Source organism: Suricata suricatta, chromosome 15 (genome assembly GCF_006229205.1).
Source record: "Suricata suricatta isolate VVHF042 chromosome 15, meerkat_22Aug2017_6uvM2_HiC, whole genome shotgun sequence".
NCBI lineage: Eukaryota > Metazoa > Chordata > Mammalia > Carnivora > Herpestidae > Suricata > Suricata suricatta.
In genome coordinates, this window is record NC_043714.1 from 50938781 (window position 1) to 50964992 (window position 26212).

Here is a 26212-nt window from a genome sequence, read left to right on the forward strand (position 1 = left end):
GGTTTATTAATAAAGCACTTTCACAAGAAAGGGAGTGCGGAAGTAGGATAGGGCAGAGGAAGGAGTAAGCAAGGATGTGGTCCCAGCTGGAGTCTAGCTCCTTCTTGATACCTCGAGGGGCTGTGTAATGTGAGCTGTACCACTTAGTTTCCCCTCTTGAGGCAAGGGAGTCTTCTCTATCAGTTGCCAATCAGGCATGGTACCCCTTTGGTGGTGGTGCTAAGAGTGCATAATCTCTTAAGAGATGAGCTGCCATCTGATCTGATCAAAGACAATTCTCCAGAGAAGGGGGCAGCTGGGAGTGCTTAGCAACCAACACAGGAGCTAAGGACACGTGCACTGGGCCAGTAAAGCAGATCTACACAGGTTACAAACAGTACCCACTACTGTGGCGTTTCATTAATATTCATCTACAGGCTCATATTCATGTATATACAATATCAGCTAAGGAAAAAATATCAGGAAAGGTAGTAGATAGTACGTAACTGATTTAAGAATTCTGGAGTCACCTTTTTTTTTTTTTTCTATTTTTGAGTTTTTGGATTTTAAGTACTTATTGGAGATTAAGTTTTGGATTCAATAAATGTTATCTTCTGGTCACACAACATGGGAAATAAGGCCAAAAAACCCACAATGTTTCAGTTAGTCTTTGCAGCATAACAAGTTTAGAGTCTTTAGACAACCATTTATTAGCTCATGATTCTGTGGATTGACAGTTTGGGCTCAGTTCAGCTGAAAGTTCGTCTGCTGGTCTCATCTGGGATCATTCCTTAGGCTGTTCCCAGTTTACAGGATGGACAGGGAGTAGTTGTCAAGGACAGTCTCACTTCCGTGTCTGGGGGTTGGCGCTTGCTAATGGTTGGGCTGGTCTCTGGCCACATTAATGGGGTGATTGGGCCACATGTCTCTTAGTCTCATTCACATGCTGGGAGTCACAAGATTCCCCAAGAACAGCAAAAGAGAGTGAGCTCTAATCTGCAAGACTTTTCAGATCTATTATATCACAGTTGCACTTGTCCCATTAGTCAAAGCAAATCACACGACAAAGCTCAGAGAAAATACAAGAGGACTTTTCAGTAGTATTAACACAGGGAGGCAACAATCTAACACAAATAGTGGTGGACTATCTAGCACATAAGGAAAGGACTCCATGTCCAAGGTGTTGGTAAATGATGCGTTTGCTGGAATGTACATGAAATGAAACTGATTCTCTCACTTTCTCCATAGAAAGTTATTATTTTTCTATTATTTATGTTTTAGGTTCCACATTTGTTGGATTTAAGAATGTTTGTTCAGGTGAAACTAATGTGATATTCATTACTAACCCTTTAAATGAAGATTTACAGCATCCAGTCCATGTGAAGAACATACAGCTGGTTGACACCACTGAACAATCGAAAATATTCATACACAGGCCTGATATAAGGTACGATATATGAAATCTCAATTTTTTCTTTCCTGTATTTAGAGCTTTCCATTGCCTTTTTCCCCTGTCATAGACCTGAGGAAGTTGCTATATTAAAGTAAATATTAATTTCAATAAAATTTTAATCAGCATCATGAAAATCAGGACTAATGCATCTGTGTTTTCAGTTAAATTGAAAAAAGTAGGCTTTGATATGTATATTTTCTCACACTGTTTTTTTCCATGTATATAATACCATCATTAAACGTAAAAGATTGAGACCAGGTTAGAAGCATATTGTACATTAATCCCTCTCTATAAATAGTCATTAGGAATGAGAGATATCTCTATCATTTCTTCCCTTTTCCTTACCTCTTTTGTTTCCTCTTGCTTTCCAAGTATCTTATCATGTTCACCCCAACCTGCACTTTGAAATTAAATGTCAATCATTATAATCACTGTGACTGAGAATACGCAGAAACTTAGAACGGTGACTTTTTAATCACAAAAAGTCAGTTAATGTCAGAATATTTCTAGATACTGAGCCACTTAGATTCTAAGTCTTAAAAAAAGATAGCCAATAACTGCTATGTTTTGTAAGAGCTGCAAACCAGGAATTTAGATGTGACAAGACTGGAGGAAAGAAATTTTATATGAGAGATCTTTGATCATTTTCCATATAGGAAGAAGGCAAGGAAAAATGCTAATTAGAGAAATGCAGTATTTCAGAAATAGTTTGACTTCATCTGACCTTTGGGAGGGTTAATTTTTAATTTTATTTTAGAGAAAGCACACAAGTGGGGGAGAGGGGCAGAAGGAGAGAGAGAATCTTAAACATTTAATCTTAATCTCCATGCTGAGCATGGAGCCTGACACAAGGCTTGATTCCACAACACTTACATGATCTAAATCAAGAATCAGATGCTCAACAGACTGAGCCACCCAGGCACCTCTCATCTAATTTTGTTTTGATGACACCTGCACACCTCCTCATTTACTAATTATTGAACCATAGTATTTTTTGGCTCAATAGAATATTATTAGTTCCTGTTTAGTTACCATTGTCTTTCGGATATAATATATCATGTTAATAACTAGATCATGAGGAAAATACTATATCTTAAAATAGTCTTGAGCTCTGTGCTTTTATTAGGAGGCTTTGGACATTCTCTCAGATCCCTTTTACAAGGCAGTTCATCCAGCCCCCCAGTGCTTTAGATGTTGGCCAATAATAACCTACAGTTGCCCACTTTTCCAGAAAATTGCTCTTAGCCAAACATCAGTAACCTTAGGGGACCAAAACCCTCCCTAACACCACATCTTTGCAGTTCATGGAAAACGACTAGTTTACACAGGAGTTCAAAAGGGGAGCCTCCTTGCCTCAAGGTGGGAGCACCTCTCCGTAAATTAATGATCCAGAGGTACCCCTGAGATCAGATTGAAGCTAGTCCACAGACCACAGTCACCTTGTTTTCTTTGCCTTGCCCTGTGTGGCTTCTCTCCTTCTTTTGTGATGGGACTCCCTCAATAAATCACTTGAACAAAAATCCGCATTTTAGCCTCTGTTTCTTTGCAACACAAGTAAAGACAGAGTCCTAATGCATAATATTAAGTGTGCCACTAGGTACACTTCTCACAGACTTGCTCCCAAAAGCACTCTTCACATACTTGAATACAGAGAACACATGAACTATTTATTCAAGTCATCTCCAAAAGCATTGTAGTACAGCAGTATAGTACAGTAACTTACCCCTTCCTGTCTCTTACAGCAAAAAGGGAAGGAGAGGTTAAACACTAATAAATCTGAGCTTCATTATCATTTTGTTGTTATCACTTTGGAATAAGATATATTTCCCCATAGTATGTAGCATGACATAGTGGAACTACACAAAATGCTACATATACTATGCAATGTGCAGTATTTTGAAAATTCAGCATCTGTTTTATTATTAGAACCAGCTAACACTCCAGGTAGCTCATGTTGAAGGCAGAATGCCATGTGTGGTTGAACTGCCTAATGACTTTATAGTATTTCATCTCTTGCAGTTTGGACATTTACATAATGGTTACTGAAACATATAGCATAGCAATCATAATCCAAGTATATCTATTTCTATCTACATACATAAAAGTCTATAGGAATATATACTAATCTGCAATTGTGATGGCCTAAGAGCTTGAGATAGGAAAGTGAAGGACACTGAACTTTTATTAAGCGTTTGGATTATTTTATAGTAAGCACAGAATATTTTTATAAATGTTAAAACCCTGTGGAAAAAATAAGGAAGGGAAAAATTAAATAAAGACTTCTCTGCCAACACAGGGATTTTGTATGTCCTACACAACCGAGTAACTGTTCACCTGCTCGATGGGACAGTTAGTGTTAGGACACTGGGAGCAATGCACAAAGATAAAATCTATCCAACAAAATATGGAATAGCAAAATGAAATTCTAATCTTATGTCTCACAGGAATAGTGTATGCTTTTGAAATGCCAATGAATCGACTTCAGCTCAGGTCATGATCTCGAAGTTCATGGGTTTGAGCCCCACTTCAGGTTCTGGGCTGACAGCTCAGAGCCTGGAGTCTGTTTCAGATTCTGTGTCTCCCTCTTTCTCTGCCCCTCCCCTGCTCATATTCTATCTCTCTCTGTCTCAAAAATAAATAAACATTAAAAATTTTTAAAAAAATGAAATGCCAGTGAATTGATAATAATACACCAAACCAACAGAATGGAAAGGCAGACCTCATTACAATACTAATTACAGATGCTACTTGGACCCACTTTGAATCCCTTCTGAAATGATAAGATTCAATCAGTCAAAGAAATTTTTGGATACTCTCTTATCAAACACTCAATTGAAACACTCTCTAGAAACAGGGGAAGGATCTAAGTATACATCTGTTTCACGTTTTCTCCACAGGAAGGTGAATCCATCTGATTGCGTAGACATGGTTTGTGATGCCAAAAGGAAGTCTTTTCTCAGAGATATGGATGGCTCCTTTCTGGGAAATTCTGGTTCAGTGATACCTCAAGCAGAATATGAATGGAATGGAAATAGTCAATTTGGAATTGGAGACTACAGAATTCCTAAGGTGATGCTCACATTCCCAAATGGAAGCAGAATTCCTGTCAATGAGAAAGCACCTTACAAAGGTTCGTTGGATATTATTCTGTGAGTCTTCAAATTTGTGAAACAAAGTACATATGTTTTATGTTTGTTTACTAATTGGGGTACTCAACCAATAACATATTTTCTACTTACTAATCTTACATAAATAAAAACTGTAGTCCATTGATGCTTTTGCAAAGAAATTGCTTTTCCTCGCTAAAATGTATATCCCTGTTTCTAGGAATTATTAGAGATTCAACCTGTAAATACATCCCACAATGGCAGGGCCATCGGTGCTATGGGTTGGAATACGCAATGATGGTGATTGAAAGTCTGGATTCTGACACAGAAACTCGAAGACTCTCACCAGTGGCTGTAGTGAGCAATGGTTATGTTGATCTCATTAATGGTAGGTGTTCAGTGTAAACAGATTACTCAAAACATTTGTTATTTATTACCTGCATCTCATAAATTATTTATCATATAAAACTAGCAAACTCACGGCTGATTGACCTTCTGTTTGTAAGAAAAAATGTGTGTGCAGGAGAGATGCTTCACACTTGAACAGTTTCCCATATTAGTAAGCCAGGACAGTAATTGCAAATTGACCATTAGAAGAAGAGAGAAGTTATTCACTGAGTGGTCTTCATACCTATAGTAATAAGGTGGCATAATTATTCAAAGGGAAAATTGGCCTGTCTCCAAAAAGACATTTTGCCTTACATAAATTAAAAAAAAACAGTGTTTAAAGAAAAATGAACAACAGATAGTGGGGTGCCTGTGTGGCTCAGTTGGTTAAGTATTTGAATTTGGCTCAGGGCATGATATCACAGTTCGTGAGTTCAAGCCCCACATTGGGCTCTGTGCTGACAGCTCAGAGCCTGGAGCCTGCTTCGGATTCTCTGTCTCCCTCTCTCTCTGCCCCTCCTCCACTTGTACTCTGTCTCTCTCAAAAGAAAAATGCAAAACAAAACAAAAAAAAAACCAGATAATGTGTTATTTGGAATACTTGAGAACAGGTCTTTTCAGCCTACTTGTTTTTCATTTTCATGAATGGTTATCAGACTTATCTTGAAACAATGTGTTTTTGCTTGTCACCCCCCCCCCCCATTCCTAATTCCTTTCATTGTCAAGAACATCTTGGCAAGCACCAAAGTCTAGGCTCCTTACATTCTGGTCCTGGGTGGCTCTAGTATGAAGGCGGCAGTGGTCTTCATAAAAATTCAGAGCAAAGCAGAAGTCCAGGACTTTCTTAATAAATAAGATGAACTTCTAACATCTGCAGAAAACGGAGGGCGGAAACTCATGGTGTTGCCCTGAAATAGTATCAGGGGCTCAAAGAGTAGTCCCTGAGAAGACTTAGGAGTCTTTTAAGTGCCAAAGGGGCATGAAACCTGGAGGAGAAAGATTTCTGTGCCCTGGCAGTGTCAAAACATGTACTGAAATATGCCAGGATTCAACAAAAGCGCCAGTACCCCACAAAATATTCATTTTTTAAAATGAGTCAAGGAGAATAGAACGAGCTAAATCCAGGGTGTCCCAAAGTTACATGATTTCAAGTCTTGCCCCACTTCTGCGGCACCTGGTTTCTCTGGCCTGCAGTCAACTCAGTTACAAGTGTTGCCTTTAAATCTTACAAAGCAGAGAGCTTGTGGGAAGAACTTTAGACCAGTCAGTGAACAATGGAGGTGGTTTTTTTTAATGTTTTATTTATTTTTGATACAGAGAGAGACAGAGCATGAGAGGGGGAGGGGCAGAGAGAGGAGGAGATTTTTTTTCTTTTAATGTTTTATTTATCAATGGAGGTGTTTTTAATTGCTCTGTTTTATATGGTAGAGAAAGATTTTATTCTATTTATTTTTACATTTTTCTTTTCTGAAAGGCAATATAAACTTTCCACTTAGAATAGTGACATGACATTTTTCTTAAAAATAAACTTAAATTTTCATTAACAAATTTTTTTTTAATGTCAATTTATTTTTGAGAGAGAGAGAAACAGAGCACAAGTTGGGGAGGGGCAGAGGGAAAGGAGGAAGAATCTGAGGCAGGCTCCAGGCTTGGAGATGTCAGCACAGAGTCCAATGTGGGGCTCGAACCCATAAACTGTGAGATCATGACCTATGCCAAACTAGCCACCCAGGCGTCCCAAAAGTAAATTTTAATTTTTTTAAAGTGACTGTCAATTTGAAGAAAAGTATTAATTGATAGCAACATTGCAAAAATTATGATGATACTGGAAGAATCACGGAAGCATGAGATGCACTATATTAGACTGGAAAAAAATTCCAAAGATAAAAGTTATTGAATACCATTAAAGTTTCCTTTAAACTTTTAATACTAAATTTCATTTACTTTTAAAATATGGCTTTTGCTACTCTAAATTTTTCATTTAATACATAGAAATTTCTTTGTTTGTTTTCAAAACCTACAAAGGTTTATTTAAAAGTAGAATTTATATTTTAGATGCTAAAAGAAAGTTTATATTCTACTTGAGCTTCAGAAGTTTATATTGATTTAAAATCTGATTGAAGTTCACTTATAAATATTTATTAGAATTCCAAGTAAGCCAAGAAATTGAGCAAAGCTAATGAATAAATACATCTAGAAAATTTATCATTCCATTTCTCACTCAATGTTTTATAATTCCAGCCACTTTAAAGCTGAAGTGAAATAGAGTAGTTTGCTACAAAAGTCATGTCATACCTGTTCTGGAAATGTCTGGATTCAGGTAGAGAAGCATCCACTGTCTTTTGGCTTTCTAGAAGGGTTGTTGAAGTATTATTTCTTTGCTTCAGATCATTAATGATGTTGACCCCCACAAAGGTGCTGATAATCCCAGTCTTTAACAAAAAAAAATGTACTAAAATAACAATGAAGATTAAAGACTTCCAAGAAAAGAAACTTAAGAGTTTGCTGAATGCACACATTAACAGATGAAGAAATGAGTGAGTGAAAGAAAAAAATTAATGAATCCATGGTTTAGCCATACAAATATCCATGTTTCCAGGTATAGGCTCTGTTTTTAACAAATTAACTGTTAATAGCATATTTCTCACTAAAGAGTCTCCCCACCCAACCTCACATTCAATAGGTAGGAGAAAGGACCAAGCATTTTCTTTCTTACCACGTGGCTTTGGCTTAAATATGATTCTTAAAGTAGAGAATCATAGAAACCTTCCTTCAGTGACCTTCCAGTGCAAACTCAACACATTAACTTACCTTTTTTACCCTGTGCAGTATAAAAGTATGGGTAATAGGGAGGAGCGGCTTCCCTGCCTTCCTTTTTTAAGCGAAGGTTGGAGAAATGGCTTAGATCTCTGGGTAGATGGGTGGATGGATAATGGATGTAAATGCTGAACCTGACCACTGCAATGTACTTTTACTACAATTACTCTCCAGACTTTGCACTATATAATATTCATAATATGGAACACGAACTTTTATTTATGTGTCTTTAGGCCCACAGGACCATGGCTGGTGTGCCGGATACACATGCCAAAGAAGACTGTCCCTGTTTCATAGCATCGTGGCTCTGAACAAATCTTATGAAGTTTACTTCACTGGCACCAGTCCTCAGAATCTTCGACTGATGTTGCTTAACGTTGACCGTAAGAAGGTAACACAAGATAGAAATAATTCCTTGAGTTATTGGTACTGGTTATTGACATACATTTCTATATGCTAAGGACTTTATGTCCTTCCCTGTTCTCTTGAACATCGTTAGCCTTACAGCTCATTTTCAGGGGTCATCAGTGTACTACTAAAAATCCTGCCAATCCAGAAAGGTTTCATTAGCCTGAGAGCATAGAGCATACCAAACACTTTTCCCCCTTAGACTCTTGATTCTCCGCTCTACATCTGAGGCACGACAGGCCTATGATCTGTGTGAAAGCAAACGTGAACTTTCACGTAAAAATAATGCACATCCAGGATTGGTCACTGGAAGTATATATTTATTTTTCCATGCTGCTATGTATATATTTCAGGAATACACCTTTGGGATTTGCCTGAGAGATCACAGCATGTTATTTTAAATATCTTCAGTCATATCAAATCTTGGCTATAAACTGAATTCAGCTGGGGTGATTACACTTCTATCTACTGTGTCAGTGGGAAAAGAGTATGTGGTTAAGCAATGGTCTCATAGTTGAGGTTTTCTTTTCTAAGAGTATGAGACGCGGAAGTCCCAGAGCATTAGGAATGTGAAGAAGGGATGTGGATAAGATGAAGCAGAGGAGTAACCAAGAGAGACACCTGCCTCTTCTCAGATGATAGCAATCTCATCCTCTAAGTTGCTGGACATAAAATCTTGGACCCATTCTTGATTCCTCTCTTTGGGTCATATTCCTCATGCAGTCCATCCACAAATCCTGTGGAGTCTCCCTTGAAAATATCCAGAATCTGTGACCACTTCTCACCACTGTCACCGCCCCCACCCACTTTGAGCCAATGTTATTTGAGCATTTTTTTTCAACCTTAACTAAATGCATTTGGTTGCACTATAGAACTCTGCTAAATTCCCAACTTCCCCGCTGCCCCTGGAGCTCAAAGACTATATTGAACTTTGTTATCTTTGAAAGGAAATGTTCCTTTTAAGAGATACTCCCTTACTAATTCTTTCCTATGTTACACTTTTCTACTGAGAATCATCAGTTAAGAATTAAGCTATAACTTCTGTATGACTGGTTGAATATAACTCAGTATGTATCATCAATTCATAAAACTTAGCTTTAATATTTTACAGAAGGTATATAAAGTTGAAGGACATTTTTAAGTGCTGAGTTCTAAATATTCTGTTTCATTGTTCTCTTAAGAAATAAAAATGTTGTTTATTTTTAACAGGCTGTGGTGGTAGGAATTTTTTTCCCCACACGTCAGCGTTTGGATGTCTATGTGAACAATACATTGGTTTGTCCCCAAAATACAGTATGGAACCCTCAAAAGAAACATTGTGAACTTAAAAGACATCTTTACACAGGTATTTCCTCAGAAAAATAGAGTACACATTATATATATACTTAATTATGTATAAAATTCTCTGTAATGTTCCTTAGCCATTGACAAATGCAAGAGAAAATATTTTTAGCCATGCTCCACCAAATTCTAAGATGTATTCATTAATAGCATATATGTCCTGAAAGATTATTCCTGGTGGAACTTTTATCGCACAATGCAAGAGATAAGCTTTTGTGTATGAGGCATATTCTTAGCCCTCCTGAGAGCATTTACATTCTACTGTAGTTCAGTTATTCCTGTATACAGAAGAGATTTTGTTCAGAATGCTTCCCCTAACTCTGCTCTACTTGTATTTCCGAGGCCATAGCCAAAATTAATTGGCAGTCACCAGAAGTATTGCCAAGAAAGCTAGTATAACATCAACCAAACACCATTAAGTCAATACGATAAACTGGATTTAAATGAAATATAGGGAAAAGGCTAAACTTATCCATTTATCTGTGTTTTTAAAGGGTGCCTGGGTGGCTCAGTTGGTTAAGCATCTGACTTTGGCTCAGGTCATGATCTCACGGTTTGTGGGTTTGAGCCCTGCATCAGGCTCTGTCCTGACAGCTAGCTCAGAGCCTGGAGCCTGTCTTCAGATTCTGTGTCTCCCTCTCTCTCTGACCCTCCCCTGCTCATGCTCTCTCTCTCTTAAGAATAAATTAAAAAATTAAAAAGAAATTTTAACAGTGTTTTCAAGGCCAGGATTTATATCTGCTCTCATTGAAGTCTTTTTGTTAAACAGGGTACTTATAAGTCCAGTACCTTCCATTCCACATGTGCTACTTATCATTTTTAGATGTGTCCCATCTATGTTAATGTTGGTTAACAATTACATAAGTGTGTGCTGTAGGTCATAACATCACTTAGACCTAAGAATATGAATGGATAACCCATATCCATTACTATCTATGGAGCAAGTCCTATTTCTACTAATAGTCTGAATAGCTAATGTTTCCAGAAATGTTACTGTGTGCCAGGCACTGTTCTAAGTGTTTTGTAGATAATACCTCACTGTTACTATATTCTGATAATAACCCTGTGAGGTAGGCAGAGATGAGTAAGCTGAGACACCAGGAGGTGAATTACTTTGCCACAGTCTCTGTCTTAGCTCCGGCTGCCATTACAAAATGCCATGAACTGGGTGGCTTGAAGACAAATCCAGTTTCTCACAGTTCTGAAGGCTGCAAGTCTGAGGTCAGGGTGCGAGGAGGGGTAGGTCTGGGGAAAGCCCTCCTCTGGCTTGCAGATGGCTGCCGACCCACTGTATCTTCCCAGCAACCGCAGGCGGTCGGCATCTCCCCTTAACACATCCTGAAGTCCCCCCTCTCATCTAAAGCTAATTAAGTACTCGTCAAAGGCCCCATCTCCAAGTACTCTTCCACTAGGGGTTAGGGGTCTAACCTGTGAATCTGGGGGGACACAGTTCAGTCCATGGTAATATCGAAGATGGTGAGCGCAGAGTAAGGACTTGAACACAGAGAGTCTAGCTCTAGAAGCCGAGCACTTAGCCATTAGGCCATATTGCTTCCCTGTAAGCTAAGAGGGTCTGTGTTATCACTTTTTATATGCAAACAACTACTCGTATTTGCAGCTTGATTATTTTTAACTCTTCTTAAAACAACACTTTGGGTGCCAAGTACTCTATTATTCAAATTGGGGAAATAGAAATGATCTCAACAAGCACTATTTAATATAGGAAATTGATTATACAGGTGTCGAAGGGCTAAAAAACAGTATTACCACTGCCTTCTTATAAAATTTTTTTCTGATATAGCTTTGCTTATAAATGAACATTTTCCTTTGGCACTTAGGATGAAAAATAATTTCCATGCATTAGGAATCTATACATATTGTTTTAGATTGCCCAAAATGTTTCATTATGTATGTCTCTGCTTCCTTCCATCACTGTGAAGACATGAGGACGTTACCTGGGGTACAGGGTGTATGCACGTCTGAATGTAGTTTGAGAGCAGTTTCAATTTATAATATAAAAGCATATTCTTCAGATTCATGGAATGTTTAAGCCAAATTGCATCTAGAACTTTTACTAGTAGCTATGAAAGAAATACATAGGGATAATGAAATGACTTCTTAATACCAACTGCTGTGAATGTCTATTACATTTATAAGAAATATCTTCTTTCTAAAACTTTAATGTATTTTTTTATTAAACCTCACTGTGAATGTGGTAAGAAGTTACATATGTCATTCCAGTACTATTATATGATTTCAGCCTTTGTCTGGGCTCGGTCTGTTAGTGGATTTATTAGCTCTTGGATATTTTTGATACTCTGCCAGCAAATCACACACACACACACACACACACACACACACACACACACAAATATATTCATTCATTTTATATATATATAAATCTCAGTCACTTTTCCATAAGTCAATTCCCTAGTACGATTTGTTTTGCTTTAAGCAAAGATTTTTCAGGCTGAAAGGTAAACCTGCTTCATTGGTATAAAATCCTTTCGAGATATTTTTGTATATACTTCATTTGTATTACATACTTTTGTCCTCGGTAAAAGCAGAAGCACTGAATTGTAAAAGCTCCTTAAGAGTTGAGATAGAGCACCACATAAACTAGATGGCTATGAAAGTTAAATTTACATTTTAAATTACCAACTGCCTTTGTTAAAGGCTTTAAAATTCTGAACATGTAAATAGTGTTACAGGTACAATATAGGCTCTTGGGTACATAACTGATTTTTATTTCTCAATTATACTGTATCTACAGCTAACTGTTTTTAAAATAAATTTAATGTATAATGATGATTAGTGGTATTGTTTAAAGGGTTGACTTTAATTTTTTGCATGTCAGTTCTAGAAATGTTTTTTTAAAGGTGTTTTTGTTTTTCATATGCATACTTCCCTATGGAAGAATAATATTGACATTTTTCAGAATTTCCTAAATTTAAACAAATATTAAATACTATAAATATTAAATACTACTAAATATATGGTGATTGTGATAATATAAAGATTTTTAACTGTGCTGTTTTGGCTTTTTTCCTTCATAGAGCAATTCCTTCCTAACCTGAATTCTACTGTCCTTGGTGAAAACTACTTTGATAGAACCTACCAGATGCTTTACCTTTTGATTAAAGGAACTATACCTGTTGAAATCCACACTACTGCGGTCATATTTGTTTCTTTCCAATTACCTGCTGTTACAGAAGAGGAATTCTATAGCTCTCATAATCTCGTTAGAAATCTTGCCTTGTTCCTGAAGATACCAAGTGACAAAATCCGGGTCAGCAAAATAATACAGGGGAAGAGTCTACGGAGGAAGAGATCCACGGGACTCACAGTTGAACTGGAGATTGGAGATCCTGCCCCTCAGTTCAGAAGCAATGACACCACAGGTATGAATAGTAGACGCTTGAGGAAGAAGAATGTAATACCAGATCCACAGTCACAGATGACCCTATTAGGGCCTGGTAAACCTGACCTCAGAAAATCCCACCAACCCCACATTCCGAGCCCTGTAAGGGCCCAGAGACCTTTCTCCCTGACTCTACCCCAGTAACCCAGGAACTTCAGCCTCTATTTTGTTATGGCAGCCATTAGTAAATCCAACAAAAGGCTTTGAACTGAAGTAGAAGATTGGAGAGGTGACCTAAGAAAGTGACTTTATAGCTGAGAGATTAAGTGTGAGAAGAGTCAATCTATGAAAAGAGAAAGGTAAGAATGTTCCAGTTTGAGGAAGCAGTTGGTGAAAGTGGTGCATTAGAAGAACCGGAAAAGGTCTGACAGGTCTGTGGTGGAAGGAGCCAGGAGGGGCAAGCTGCTGGGGGTGAACTTGAGAGGCAGGCAGATGCTGGATCATGGGAAACCAAAAGAGGCTCTCCTCTTCAGAAGCTGAAAGGACTATGGATGTTTTCCTAAGGAAAAGTGTAGATCTTTGGAGATGGTGAGCTGTAGCAAAGTCGCAGATTTACCCTAGCAAAGGCAAATGTACAAGAATATGTTCTGTCTTTAATTCCTGTGACTGATCCAATCAGTGTCACCAGCCATCACCCTTTTCTCTGTCCCTTATTCTCCATACCCTCATTTTCTAGATATCAGAGATGAAAATCAGCTCAGCTGTGACATCAGAGGTATCTTTGCTGCTTTAAATTATGTCCTTAGGGTGACTTGGTTTGGGCATTTGGGTAAATGTTCGGCCCTTCAGATTTTTTCCTTTCTATCGGTTTAATTTGGTATCTGAATACCAAGGGGACTTTCCTGTCTTCAGATTTCCATGTGGCCTCTTGTTTTTATAGTCTCTGCTACAGAGTAGATGGTCCCAAGCCTCTCTTGAGGTGCAGCTGAACTTTCCTGGCCTCTTGGCATGCATCTCCAGTAACCAAGCACAAGTCTCAACTAGGCACACTCATCTCCAAAAAGATGAGACCCATATCCCTGTCCGAGGAAGACTAGCATCCAGCTAATGAAGCTTAAGCTTCAAGGCCTTTCACTTGTACACGTCATGGGAGGGACTTTAACTTTCAGGACTCTTGGAGAAGGGTCCATTTAATAATGTTGTCTAATCATTGTTATTATAAAAGTTGCAAAAGTAATAATTTCCCTTATTCTTTTTCTTAAAAAGAGCCCCCAAACTGTATACATTTCAGACTCAGAAAATCTGGATCTGCCTGATCTCTGTCCAACATCTTTTTCATACTCACCTGTACTTTGTATAAACCTGGGTACTGGGTGAAGTTCTCACCTTCTGCCTCTAGGGGTCATCACTCATATCTCAAGGAAAGACCTACAACTTGGCAAAGAGGAAGTGGCAAGAAAGATGTGCATGTAGTAATACTCTTGGCTCTCCATGGCCTTCACATGGTGTCAGGATACCCAGGAGTTCCCAGATGTCCTAGAAAGTACTGAGGGGACCGCTGGATAAACAAAGATTGGTCAGGAATAAAAGCTCTTCAGGTTAAGGACTTTGGTTTCTTAAGGTAGCAGTCGGCATAAATGGGTGCCTCCATGTGTCAAGCAGCCAGAGAAAATGTGTTAACAGGTCAGACCTGCCACGCTGCACCAAACACCAGTGAGGACGAGTGGTAGTAGTAGTCTGTGGATATGAAGCACCTTTGTACTGCTGCCAATGGGTCAGATGAGCGCTCGTGCCTGGGAAGCCATCTTGGAAGAGAGTATATGGACGGAGTGGGGGAAGAAGGAGTCTGAAAGACTGAGCATTTAGCCAGAGGGTCTAAGTCAACCAAAATAGACCTGTTAAACTGACAGGACTGAAATTCCCTAAGACCATGATTTTCAAAGTGTTCTGTGAGATCAGCTGCCTCCTTCTCCCTAAGTGCACTGAGCCTCATGGTTCAGCCTAAAGGGAAGAAATGCAGTGCTCCCTGTTCTCAAGGCAGGACTCTGGATCCAGAAGGCACTGGACACCTAAGCATGAGGTGTTGCCAAGGCTTAGAGTACACCAAAAATACCCTGCATACAGTTGTTTTTTAAAAGATCACTCTAGGGGCGCCTGGGTGGCTCAGTCGGTTGGGCATCCAACTTCGGCTCAGGTTATGATCTCACACTCTGTTAGTTTGAGCCCTGCGTTGGGCTCTGTGCTGACAGCTCAGAGCCTAGAGCGTGCTACAGATTCTGTGTCTCCCTCTCTCTCTGCCCCTCCCCCCTCTCAAAAATACACATTAAAAAAAAAAAGACTCTGACTACAGTGTATAGAATGGAGTGGAAGAAGGAGAGAATGGATACCAGAAAATCAGTTTAAAAGTTGTTTTAGTAACCCCCCTACCCTGAAGATGGATGAAGGATTTTGACAGTGGGGACAGAGAGATGGAGAAATCGGTAACTGATTATGTGTATGGGGGAAAGATTAGGTAGAAGAAGGGGTCAAGGCCAAGTAGCAGGCCCTGACAAACGAATATGATGCGTAGAGGTGCCCTTCTTAGATAAGGAGCACTGTGGGGGCAGCAGGTCTAAGGGAACCCACCAAGCTAGACAAAGACCACAGAAACTACCGGTCATGTTAAAATTAACCTTGAAAATCAGTGTCCAGAGCAAGCAACAATTTGTGGGTAATGTAGTGTTCATTGCAGAAAGTGCTAACATACATTGTATAGATTTGATGATGCTAATTATCCTTGCATCCAAAATTAGAAGTCTATTTTTAAAAAATGCTATGTGGCAATAGATTTGCATGACAGTGCTTCACTTCTTAACAAAGAAGGACATGGGGAAGTATTAAATTAAGAGACATATTTTCCCACTATGCTTTCATTCAGTTTTCTTGAATCTGTTTTATCTACCTTTGGTTTTTCTTTAAATGCAGCTTAAAACCATACTCTCCAGAGTTCTCCATTTTCCTAAACTCATTTGTGTGACTTGGTCATGTAGAGCTCATGTGCAGAGAAAAAGCTAAAGAATTCCATAATTTGGATGGAGGCATTGCAAACAAAAACTAAAGTGAAAAACTCACAGTTCTGTGTTCTTAGAACCCATATGTCATATTACTGTTTCCCCATAGGTCATATGCAGTTATCTGAACTCCAAAAAATTGCTGGTTCTCTTGGACAAGCTATAATTTCAGGAAAAGGCAGTAGTATCCTTGGATTTAATATCTCTTCCATGTCTATCACCAATCCCATCCCCAACCCAAGTGATTCTGCCTGGATTAAGGTAAGAAAAGGCAACTTGAAAAAGGCATCGTAGGTATTTAACATTGCTGCTTATTTCTTATTCTAACTGCTTATATTTCAGTGCAATAATTTAGAAGGCATGTCTTCCTAGTTAACATTGGCTATTTTTTAATGGTATACTAAAATGATAAAGTAATTGAAAAAGGAGCATTTCATCTAAAAAATGACTTATTGATATAAAATGTGTTTTTCTTTGAATATTTATAAAAGTGCTTCATGAATTCAATGTGGGGGAAATATTGTAAGAAAATTAATTTTCATATTAAACATATTTTTACACTTATCATTGCATTTTACACTTAGCCTAGCTAAGATGAATTTGCTGCTGACTGTCATTTATCATGTGGAAACCACTTTATCCCTCACGACTGCTTATTCACAGGTGGCTACCCAGCCAGTTGAAAGGTTTGCATTTCCTGTTCATCACGTGGCCTTTGTGTCGGCGCTCTCAGTGATCGCTCAGCCCGTGGCCGCACACCCAGGACAGCCATTTTCTCAGCAACCTTCAGTCAAGGCAGTAGACCCAGATGTAAGTTAGAACCCAAAGCGTTAGCCGAGTGAAGGAATTAAGCTATAAATTCTGGAAGGTGAGCCAACGTCTGTAACCCTGGTATGCTGGCGACCTGAGGATTACACTACCGCTTAAAAACTGGACTAAAACCTGTGGATATAATATTTTACTATTTTAAAAATGTTCCTTTTCAGTGAGCTTGTTCCACTTCTCACCCATATTTGTGAACTCCTTGTACAGGAGAAGAAGCTTCTACAGATTTCAAATTTGTATTGAAGCACTTTAAATAATATAGTTTTGCACATCTTTAAAAAAAAAGTATGGAAACAGGACAAGTATAATTTACTACCACTTTTTTCTTTAGGGTAATTGTGTATCCGTTGGGATTACTTCACTGACTTTGAAGGCCATACTAAAGGACTCAAATAATAACCAAATCAGTGGTCTTAGTGGAAACACAACAATTCCATTCAGCGGCTGCTGGGCCAACTACACAGACCTCACTCTTCTTAGGACAGGTGAGTATGCTATTTTGGAACTTCCCATATTTTTTACAAACAGGGATAATTATAATTGAACAAGCATTCTATAATACTCTGATCAATAAATTATAGAAATTGGAACACTGTACCTGCCTTGTCTCAGCAAGCATTTAAGGTAACATTGAGTGTACAAAAGTATACAAATACAAAGTAGAAATTAAAATAGGCAATTAAGGAAATTAAACAGGTAGTCTGAGGCTATGCGTCAAAATTATATCATTATTCATATTTTTTACCCATTTATTTTTCTAAATTTCACAAAATATGTGTTACATTTATAATAAAAACAATATATAGATTTTCAAATTAAAGAAAAGGGAGGATAGGAAAGGCTAATATAACTTGAATGCACGATGCAGGGGTTTCGAGTTGGACTGAAAAGTGGTTCCTAATCTTTATGAAAGCCATTGCAAAGGAGAAAACATAAGCATTATCATGATTCCACAGCGCCCATCAGGTAAACAAACCAGTTGTGAGGAGTTGTAACTTGCTCTGAGAGCAGAACAAATGTGTCCTGTGAGTTTCTATAAAGTATTCTATTTTTTTTTAATTTTTTTAATGTTTTATTTATTTTTGATACAGAGAGAGATAGAGCATGAGAGGGGAAGGGGCAGAGAGAGAAGGAGACACAGAACCGGAAGCAGGCTCCAGGCTCTGAGCTAGCTGTCAGCACAGAGCCTGACGCGGGGCTCGAACCCACGAATATGAGATCTGACCTGAGCCGAAGTCGGAGGCTTAACCGACTGAGCCACCCAGGCGCCCCCATAAAGTATTCTAAACGAATCTGTATGAAGTGATATCTTCAATATTATGATAGTCATAACTTCCACTGTGATGTTTCTTATATTATCTTTACACAGGTTAATGGCATAACTCCAATTGTAAAAGCCTTCCTACTGAGGCCAAAACAGATTGTAGAGTAACTATTGTTGATACATTGTAGAGTATCTAAAAGAGAGAAATAGATGAATTGCTTATACTTGAGACAGGCTTCCGTTAATCTGTTTACCATTAATCTGGGCCCATTTAAGATCTTGATAAGCCCTAACTTCTAAAAAGTTATATTAGTACTCCCCACTTCTTACCACTGTTTTCTCACACAAATATACACACTAAAGGTGAGAATAAAGGTAACAAATGAAGAGTAAAATAAGTAAAATAAATTCCAATGATAGTCCGATTTTTTTCATATTAACTAAATAACAAAAATCATCCCCCTAATTTTTTTTCTTATTGTCTGTTTCTTCTTCCTTTGATGGTACCCTAAGCCAGACAAGTTTGGTCTGTCTACTAGGCAGCGATATCTCAACCTAGTGTTTAATTGGACTCAAATGACAATGAGTTGGGCTCCTAGACAGGTCCCTAGAGTGTCCTATACACTTGTGGTTAAGGGCAGAGCCTAAGTCTTTCTGAGCCAGCCTAAATGGTAGTATAACTGGGGTCCTTTTCTGGGAAATGAGGCACTGACCAAGAACCCAGGTGAAGAGAAGGTTGCCCACTTCCTCATGAAGATGGACCCAAAAGGTACCCAGTGGCAAAAACGCAACCCAGAGAGCACGTTCTTTAGACTACTACTTCCAAATAGCAATGTTCCAAAACAATCAGTACCACTGGAATGCTGAAACAATAATATCGGTTTTGGTGTTTTACTGTGATAACAAAATATCATTCCCTTTTATACAGTAAATTTTCCTTCCTAGTTCAAAGCTTCCCTTGGAGTGCCTATCTTACTGCTATCGAGAACGGCTATTGCTTCTAATCTCTTTCTTGCTTGCTTACCTGCTGTCTTATTTTCTTACGTTCATCAAGTGTGGGGTCTCAGTTCCCTAGTTGTATATAGTGAGGAATGCCAAGGATAGGCATCTCTTCATTATCTTGAGATCAGTTATCTAGTTTGTAGATTAACCACTATAAAATTGTAATAACAACACACATATGAGAAAAAATTAACAAGGCATCATTTTTGTAACACTTTGTAGTAGGCAACCCCCAAAGGTACTGCATGTGGGCAATCCCCTTGCAGATTAGACCCAGCCTGACAGTGTGGCCCCACACCCTCTTCTACTTATAGCTCAATAAAAAGCAAAGCAGCAACCCCCAAGATAGAGGAGGTATGGGTTGTGGTTTCTAACACAGAAAATGAGGATGTGAGAATTAGGTGAGAAAAGCGTAGAAGAAGAAGAAAGTAGTAAACAGCTGAACCTGCATCTTTGAGCAACTTGGATAAAAATAGTATTACTAGTGAATAACAGCATTTGGGGCATGTTTACTTGACAACCTATAGGATATATAGTGCTTGTTTCTGTTCTTATTGTTACATAACAAACCAGCCCCAAATCTAATGGCTCAAACAACAGCCATTTCACTTGCTCACCACAGTGTGAGCCAGGAATTTGGACAGGGATGGCATATCTCTGCTCAAGGATGTCTGGATTTTTAGCCAGGATAGCTTGATTGAAGTCATATCCCTAAGGTTTTGATTCTGGATTTTAGCCGGGTTCTTCAGATCTCCTTCATGGAGTGGCCTCTCCACAAGGCTCTCTTGGGCTGCCTCACAGTATATACAAAATATACTTAAAATACAGTATACTGTAAGAAAAAATACACCTGCCACAAAACTTCAGGGGTTTTTTTTTCAAACTGAAAAAAGGAAAGCCTTAAATATGCCATTGTCAAGGACTGTAATGGTGGCAGAAAATTCTAGAGAACAAGGACCATCTGTCTTGAAAGTTACAGAATGCATTGGCATTGTTTGTGAAGGCACAATGTGGTCAAGATCTAACTATATTATGGAAGAAAGAAAGAGAAAGAGAGAAAGAAAGAGAGAGGAAGGGAGGGAGGGAGGGAGGAAGAAGGAGAAAGAGGGAGGGAGAGGGAGGGATGAAGGGAGAGAGAGGGAAGAGAAAACAAATGATTTTTTTAAAAAAGATAATAGAAAGAGAGGAATGAAAACTTCAGGGTTGGACGAGAATTGCAAACTCTGTGTGATGGCCACGATTAATGGCAGCAGCAGTCATAGAAGAAATTATGTCGAGGAAAAATTTATTGGTTATCTCATCTTCAAAACTGGGAAGATTTAACATATGGATTGAAAAATATCTGGATGAGTTTTATATGTTCTACATCCTAAAAATATCCAAAAAAGCTTCTTCAAGCTTGCCTATGTGGAGTAAGAAGAAAGAAAGGGTCACAATCGTGCAACACAAAAATAGAGTCTGACTTAAAGGAAATGTGGAAAACAGTAATATTGTTGAATCAAAGTGGAGGGCATATGGTTTTTGTTGTACTATGCTTCCAACTCTTCTGTGTTTGAAACTTCTCAAAATAAAAAGTTTAGTAGTTCAGTATCCATCCCCTCCCCCCGCCAAGTGAGGCTGAGGCGTCTCTACTCCCAGGGCCAGTATCCAGGGATGGAGCAGAGGCTCCGGATCTTTCCTTCCCTTCCCTGCTGTCCCTCATGTTAAGTAGCCTCCCTCCAGTCTTGAGCACTAGGAAGACAGTCCTAAGAAATAAGTACTAATGCCAAAGACAGAAAATCTCCCCAGATTTCCCTTGCCCACAGTTGACGGGAAGATGGAACTCTGGCTCCAAGACCTCCTCTACACGTGTTCCTACTTAAATGAACCTACTTGGCGAAATTTCCAAAACTACTTCATTAGGAACTATACAGTGCTTTTAAGTCAGTAAAACCCAAGTGGGACTGTATGGAAACAAATTATAAAAGGAAGTCAAATTCTATGACGATTTTTCTTCCTAGGAAAACATTTTAAGATTGAATTTATCCTGGATGATATTGTCCGGGTGGAATCTGGGACCCTGAGCCTCGCAGCACAATCTGCTGCTAGTGGTGGTGGCACCAGCGGTGGCGGCAGCAGCAGTGGCAGCAGCGACAGCAGTAGTGGCAAAGCATCAACTGTGGGCACAGCCACCCAGATAATGATTGTGGCAATTAGCTGTCTGATGGGGAGAGTGTTGCTGTTGGAAACATTTATGCCCACAGTCGTGATTTTGAACATAAATCTAGGTAAGCATGGTTCCTTTCTTATGTGATGTATGTATATGTCTCCACATACTGAGGTTCCCGTAAATGTTTACTAAATAGAGACCAAGGGCACAGCCATTGTGCGTGGCACCTCTGGGAGCACAGAAGACATGGTCTTGGCCATTGAGAAAGTAATAGCTTAAATGGTAGAAATAAGACACCTTACAGGAAATGTTATTCTTGTTACTTGATGACATACGGGAATGTGAGGAATGAGAAAGAAGGTAATGGTGGACTCTCAGTAACAAGGGGCAGAACCTCAGCGTGAATTGGTTTAGGCAGTAAAGTGAACTCACTTACTGAGAAGTCCAGTCGTAGTGTGATTTCTGCTATAACTAGATGTAGGGACTCACATGATGTCATCCAAAACTTGTGTCTCTCCCTCTCTGGGCTCCAGGCTCCTTGGTGGTAGTAGATTCACTCTCAGGTAGACTGACCACCCCGAAACCTCATGGCAAGGGTACCACTTATGTCTTCATATACGTTCTACCAGCCGGCAGCTAATGCAGAAAGAGTAAACCTCCTTCTCAACGCTTTCAGCGAAATCCCAAAGCAGTAGCATTGACCTAGTTTGGTTCATACATCCATTCTTAAACCGATCACTAGGACCACCAGGTGCTGTGTTCTAATTGGCCTGGCCTGGTGCACATGGAATGAAGTGCTGAGGATGCCAGAGATGTGACTCCAAGAAGGGAATTCCAAGTGCTGGTACGAGAACTGGCGGGCAGAGGCCGTGATTGTTAGGGAGGATCAAAGGATGGAGACGTCGCTCTGGGTTACAATGATTAGGGACAACTGTTGGCATCACCCTATCAGCAGCACTTTACAGACAGGATTATAAAGAAATGACTAAAATGTGGATACGGAGGAAAGGGTGCTCCAGAATAGGAACATGATAGGAGCAAAGAGAAAAGTGGAAGTGAAAATAGACATCTTCAACCATCCATGTTTAGCATGGAGTTCCTCATCTTCCCCTTCCAAAGATGCTTCCCATCCTGGTACGACCACCCTGGTTAGTGCCAATGTCATCTTTCTCATCTCTCAGGCTGATACCTGTTAGGCTTCTTTCCTGCAAGCTCCGTGTCCCTTCCTTTTGGTTCCACGTCCCTTCAAGGTGCCCTATTTACATCCATAATGTTACAGATCTGTTCCTCCTTGAAAGTATTGGGGCTCCACTCACAACTTTTTCTTCTTTTTACTTCTTTCTTGACCTATTACAATAGCCTCCTGAATTCCCTGCTTCCAAACTCCCCACTTCCAGCCTGACCTCCAGATAGCTGTCAGATTTGTCTTCCTAAAGCACGGGATCATGTAGTGATTTGTCACATCAGCTCTCAAAGATTCCTCACTACATGCAGATTATAATCAAGACCAGAGGTCCTGAAGTCAGGCTGAAGCCTGCTTCCTGTGCCAAATCATTCTTAGAAAAGATGCTTGCCATCTTACATATTCCCTCCATCTGGGCTTTGTCTGTTCATGGCATGCTGCCGGGCCTTGCTGAAAATCCAGCTCCTGGACCAGGTTTCCCTTCTTCCTTCCCGCTAATACGTGGAATTCTCTTCTCCTTTGTTCACCGGTGATGCTTTGTTTTCACATTATAGCCTTTCCTAGAAAATGTATACTTTTATTAAACTTATGCATATTCAAATCTACCTTCCTTACTAAATAAACTGTGAGTACTCAGAATGTACGACCACACACAGTATTTATTATAGGTGCTAAAAATGTGGTTTAATTGATTTTGAATCTTAAAATGGGGATAAGTCCTGCCTGCCAACATACGGGGAAATGTTGAGTTGGGGTATTATAGGCAAATAGTAAAAAGCTTAGATTGGCAGATATTAAGTTGATCTAATAGGGGAATGATGAAGACTTTCTGACAGTTCTAGAGTTTGGTTGGACAGCAGTGTGAACATATCTAATGCTACTTGTCCACTTTAAAAATGGTTAAAATGTGGGGTGCTTGGGTGGCTCAGTTGGTTAAGTGCCCGACTTCAGCTCAGGTCATGGTCTCATGGTTCGTGAGTTCAAGCCCCATGTGGAGCTCTGTGCTGACAGCTCAGAGTCGGAAGCCTGCTTTAGATTCTGTGTCTCCCTCTCTCTCCCTGCTCTTCCCTCACTCATGCATTCTCTCTCACTCTCTCCCCTCCTTCAAAAATAAATAAGCATTAAACATTTTTTAAATTAAATAAAAATGGTTAATATAAAATTTTAATAAAATTTTAATAAAATAAAATGATTGAAAATAAAACTTAAAAAATCAGCATTGATCTATACAAAACCAATAAAGATCTCCAAATATTCAAAGATGATCAATATTCTAAGTTATAAGATATTTAATTAGATTCTTATATTTGAGTAAAAATCAAAATCCAACAAAAGATTTAAGAAGAATTTGAGATGGGGTAATAATTTAAAAGGATACTGAAGAATTTCAAGTAATAAAAGCCAAGACTAGAATTTAAGTTTAAACATCGATAAGGGCAGGGTGAAGGGACACATTGAGGCTGGCTCTGGGAGTAGCAGAACAAGGTGGGGGCTGGGGTTTCAAGAACGATGATCAAACAGGAATTATCCCATCTTTCCTCTTAATGGCAGACATGACAGAGGCAGCTCTCAAGGGAGAAGTGTGGTTTGAAGAGACTCAGTCTCGGCCTCTTACAGCTGAATATGGAGGGGTTGGTTTAGAGCTAAGGGACAAGAGGTAAATGATCAGCACACAATTATTATATTTTTATGCCAGAATTCTAATAGAAGCAAAACCGGTTGTCCATTTTACAATAGCATGACTGGTGCTGCTTGAATTTGTTTCTTCTCAGAAGCATTAAACTATAACGTAGAAGTACTGCTTACTGGATCTCTGTGCATTTTGTACTTACCCATTAAATGCATTGTTTTCTAATTATCTTTACTGACTTTCAGCCTGCTTGGTCCTGAAAACTTTGGGATTATATAAAATTCAGAAAATTTCATGTACAAGTCATTAGTAAATAATATTGTTCCTGGCATTTTCTTCTTCTTCTCCTTCTCCTTCTATGTTTATTTATTTTGAGAGTGAGACAGCATGAGCAGAGCGACAGAAAGACAGAATCCAAAGCAGGCTCCAGAGCTGTCAGCACAGAGCCAGACGCGGGGCTCACACCTACGAACCACAAGATCATGACCTGAGCCGAAGTCAGACACTTACCTGACTGAGCCACCCAGGTGCCCCTATTCTTGGCATTTTCTTTAGGATTTTTTTCCGCCAGATAGAAAGCTTAATCAACATCTTCTCATTTGCTACTAAATAATCTCTGAATAATTTGTCCTTCTTCAATTGAAACATACGATGATTTAGACACCATTGTCCTAGTCTTGGGCTAACTATAACAAAATGCTAGACTGAGTGGCTTATAAATGACAGAAATTTATTTCTCATGGTTCTGGAGGCTGGAAGTCTGAGATCATGGTGCCAGTGTGGTGAGGTGAGGGCCCACTGCCAGGTCACAGATGGCGCCCTCACAGGGTAGAGGGGCCCCGGGAGGACTGGGGGGCGGGGGCGGTCTCTTTTATAAAAGCACTAATCCCATCATAATAGCTCCATCCTCAGGACTTAAGGAACTCCCAAAGGCCCACCTGCAAATACCATCTCATTGGGTGTTAGGTTTTCAACATACGAATTTGGGGGGTGGGGTGCATTCACACCACACCAACTATTAATGAAATGAAATGTTGGGATTTTTATAACATTGTATTCTGAATTAACGCTTCTATTTGTAAGAAAGTCATGAAGTTCAACTAAATGACAACTTGAATGTGAAAAATACAAAGTTTAAGCACCATTATTCTCTCTCCCCAATTCCATAAAAAGAGTGCATTATTGATTCTAACAGGACATTGGTCAACTTTGAAATACTAATTTTTAAAATACTGCTTTTGCCCTATTAACCATTCCACTGAAATATTAGAAATGGTCAATGAATGAAGCATATTTTAAACCATACTAGATGTTACTGCCACTTTAAAAAATATATTGTTTTCACTTTTCAGGATGCAACTAAAGTGCTGTTCCGAAGAACAGGCTGAAAACAAAAATACAGGAGCTGCTTTTTATGAGCTGTTTTGTTGCGCAACAAGAAAAAGTCTATAGCATTTTCAAGAAAATAAGCTAAAAAATATTTTTATAATATATAAAATGTACTAATTAGCTTTCATCACAAAAGTCAAACTTCTTCAAAATGTAAATCTTTTGATTCCTTATACTTATATGTTCTTATTTCATTAAAAAAACACAACACTTTAAGAAGTCTTTGATTTGGAAGCAGAGATGCCGCCTCCAAGCTGCTGTACCTACAAATCAGAGAGTTCTATGTGTGGTGCAGGAGACTGCCTAGTTTCGGCTTACCCACTTTTAGATCAGATTGGAAGCATTTTGAACGTGTGTATGTACTGACTTCCTCTATCCATTCACGAGGCTCTGATTTCCAATGATCTCAGCCATTCTAATTTCTTAGGACTTTGGAGAAATGAGATTGTTTTTATACCTTTTTCAGACAAAGTTGCTGATTTTCAGATCTATAGTAATCCCATAAATTCTAGCTTGTCCTGGATTTCTAGGCCTGCCGAACCCTGGCTACTATTCCAAGACTTTTGGTGGTTGTCTCTGGAGCGAACTTTTGGAACAAGCCCAAATGATCTCTTCTTATCATTCTTCCCTCTCAAAAATGCCTCGACTGAGAGAGTGACTTCCTTCAACCCCATGTGGTAGCACAAGAACTACTTACTTTCAAGACAATAAAATAAGAGATTGTAAAAAAAAAAAGTCATAATTAATGTAAGTTAACCAAAAACTCCCATGCTATGAAAATTGTACTTTTTACTCAGAAAATTCTAAAGGAAATGCTTAATTTTGAGGAAGAATGTTCAATAAAGGCATTGTAGCAAGAAGAGCTGA

The 26212-nt window shown here is 39.0% G+C and overlaps 1 protein-coding gene across 1 annotated transcript in view; it reads left to right on the forward strand.

Annotated features, from left to right (window-relative positions):
• PKHD1L1 (PKHD1 like 1) overlaps positions 1 to 26212 on the forward strand; it is a 152809-nt gene extending 126597 nt beyond the window's left edge. Inside the window, exons 68-78 of the mRNA XM_029923967.1 lie at positions 1261 to 1426; positions 4330 to 4562; positions 4760 to 4927; positions 7977 to 8134; positions 9361 to 9496; positions 12549 to 12893; positions 16013 to 16164; positions 16567 to 16713; positions 17060 to 17213; positions 20995 to 21261; positions 25309 to 26212. Coding sequence (XP_029779827.1) covers positions 1261 to 1426; positions 4330 to 4562; positions 4760 to 4927; positions 7977 to 8134; positions 9361 to 9496; positions 12549 to 12893; positions 16013 to 16164; positions 16567 to 16713; positions 17060 to 17213; positions 20995 to 21261; positions 25309 to 25319 — 1937 coding nt within the window. The 3' untranslated portion in view covers positions 25320 to 26212. The remainder of the gene's footprint in view (positions 1 to 1260; positions 1427 to 4329; positions 4563 to 4759; positions 4928 to 7976; positions 8135 to 9360; positions 9497 to 12548; positions 12894 to 16012; positions 16165 to 16566; positions 16714 to 17059; positions 17214 to 20994; positions 21262 to 25308) is intronic.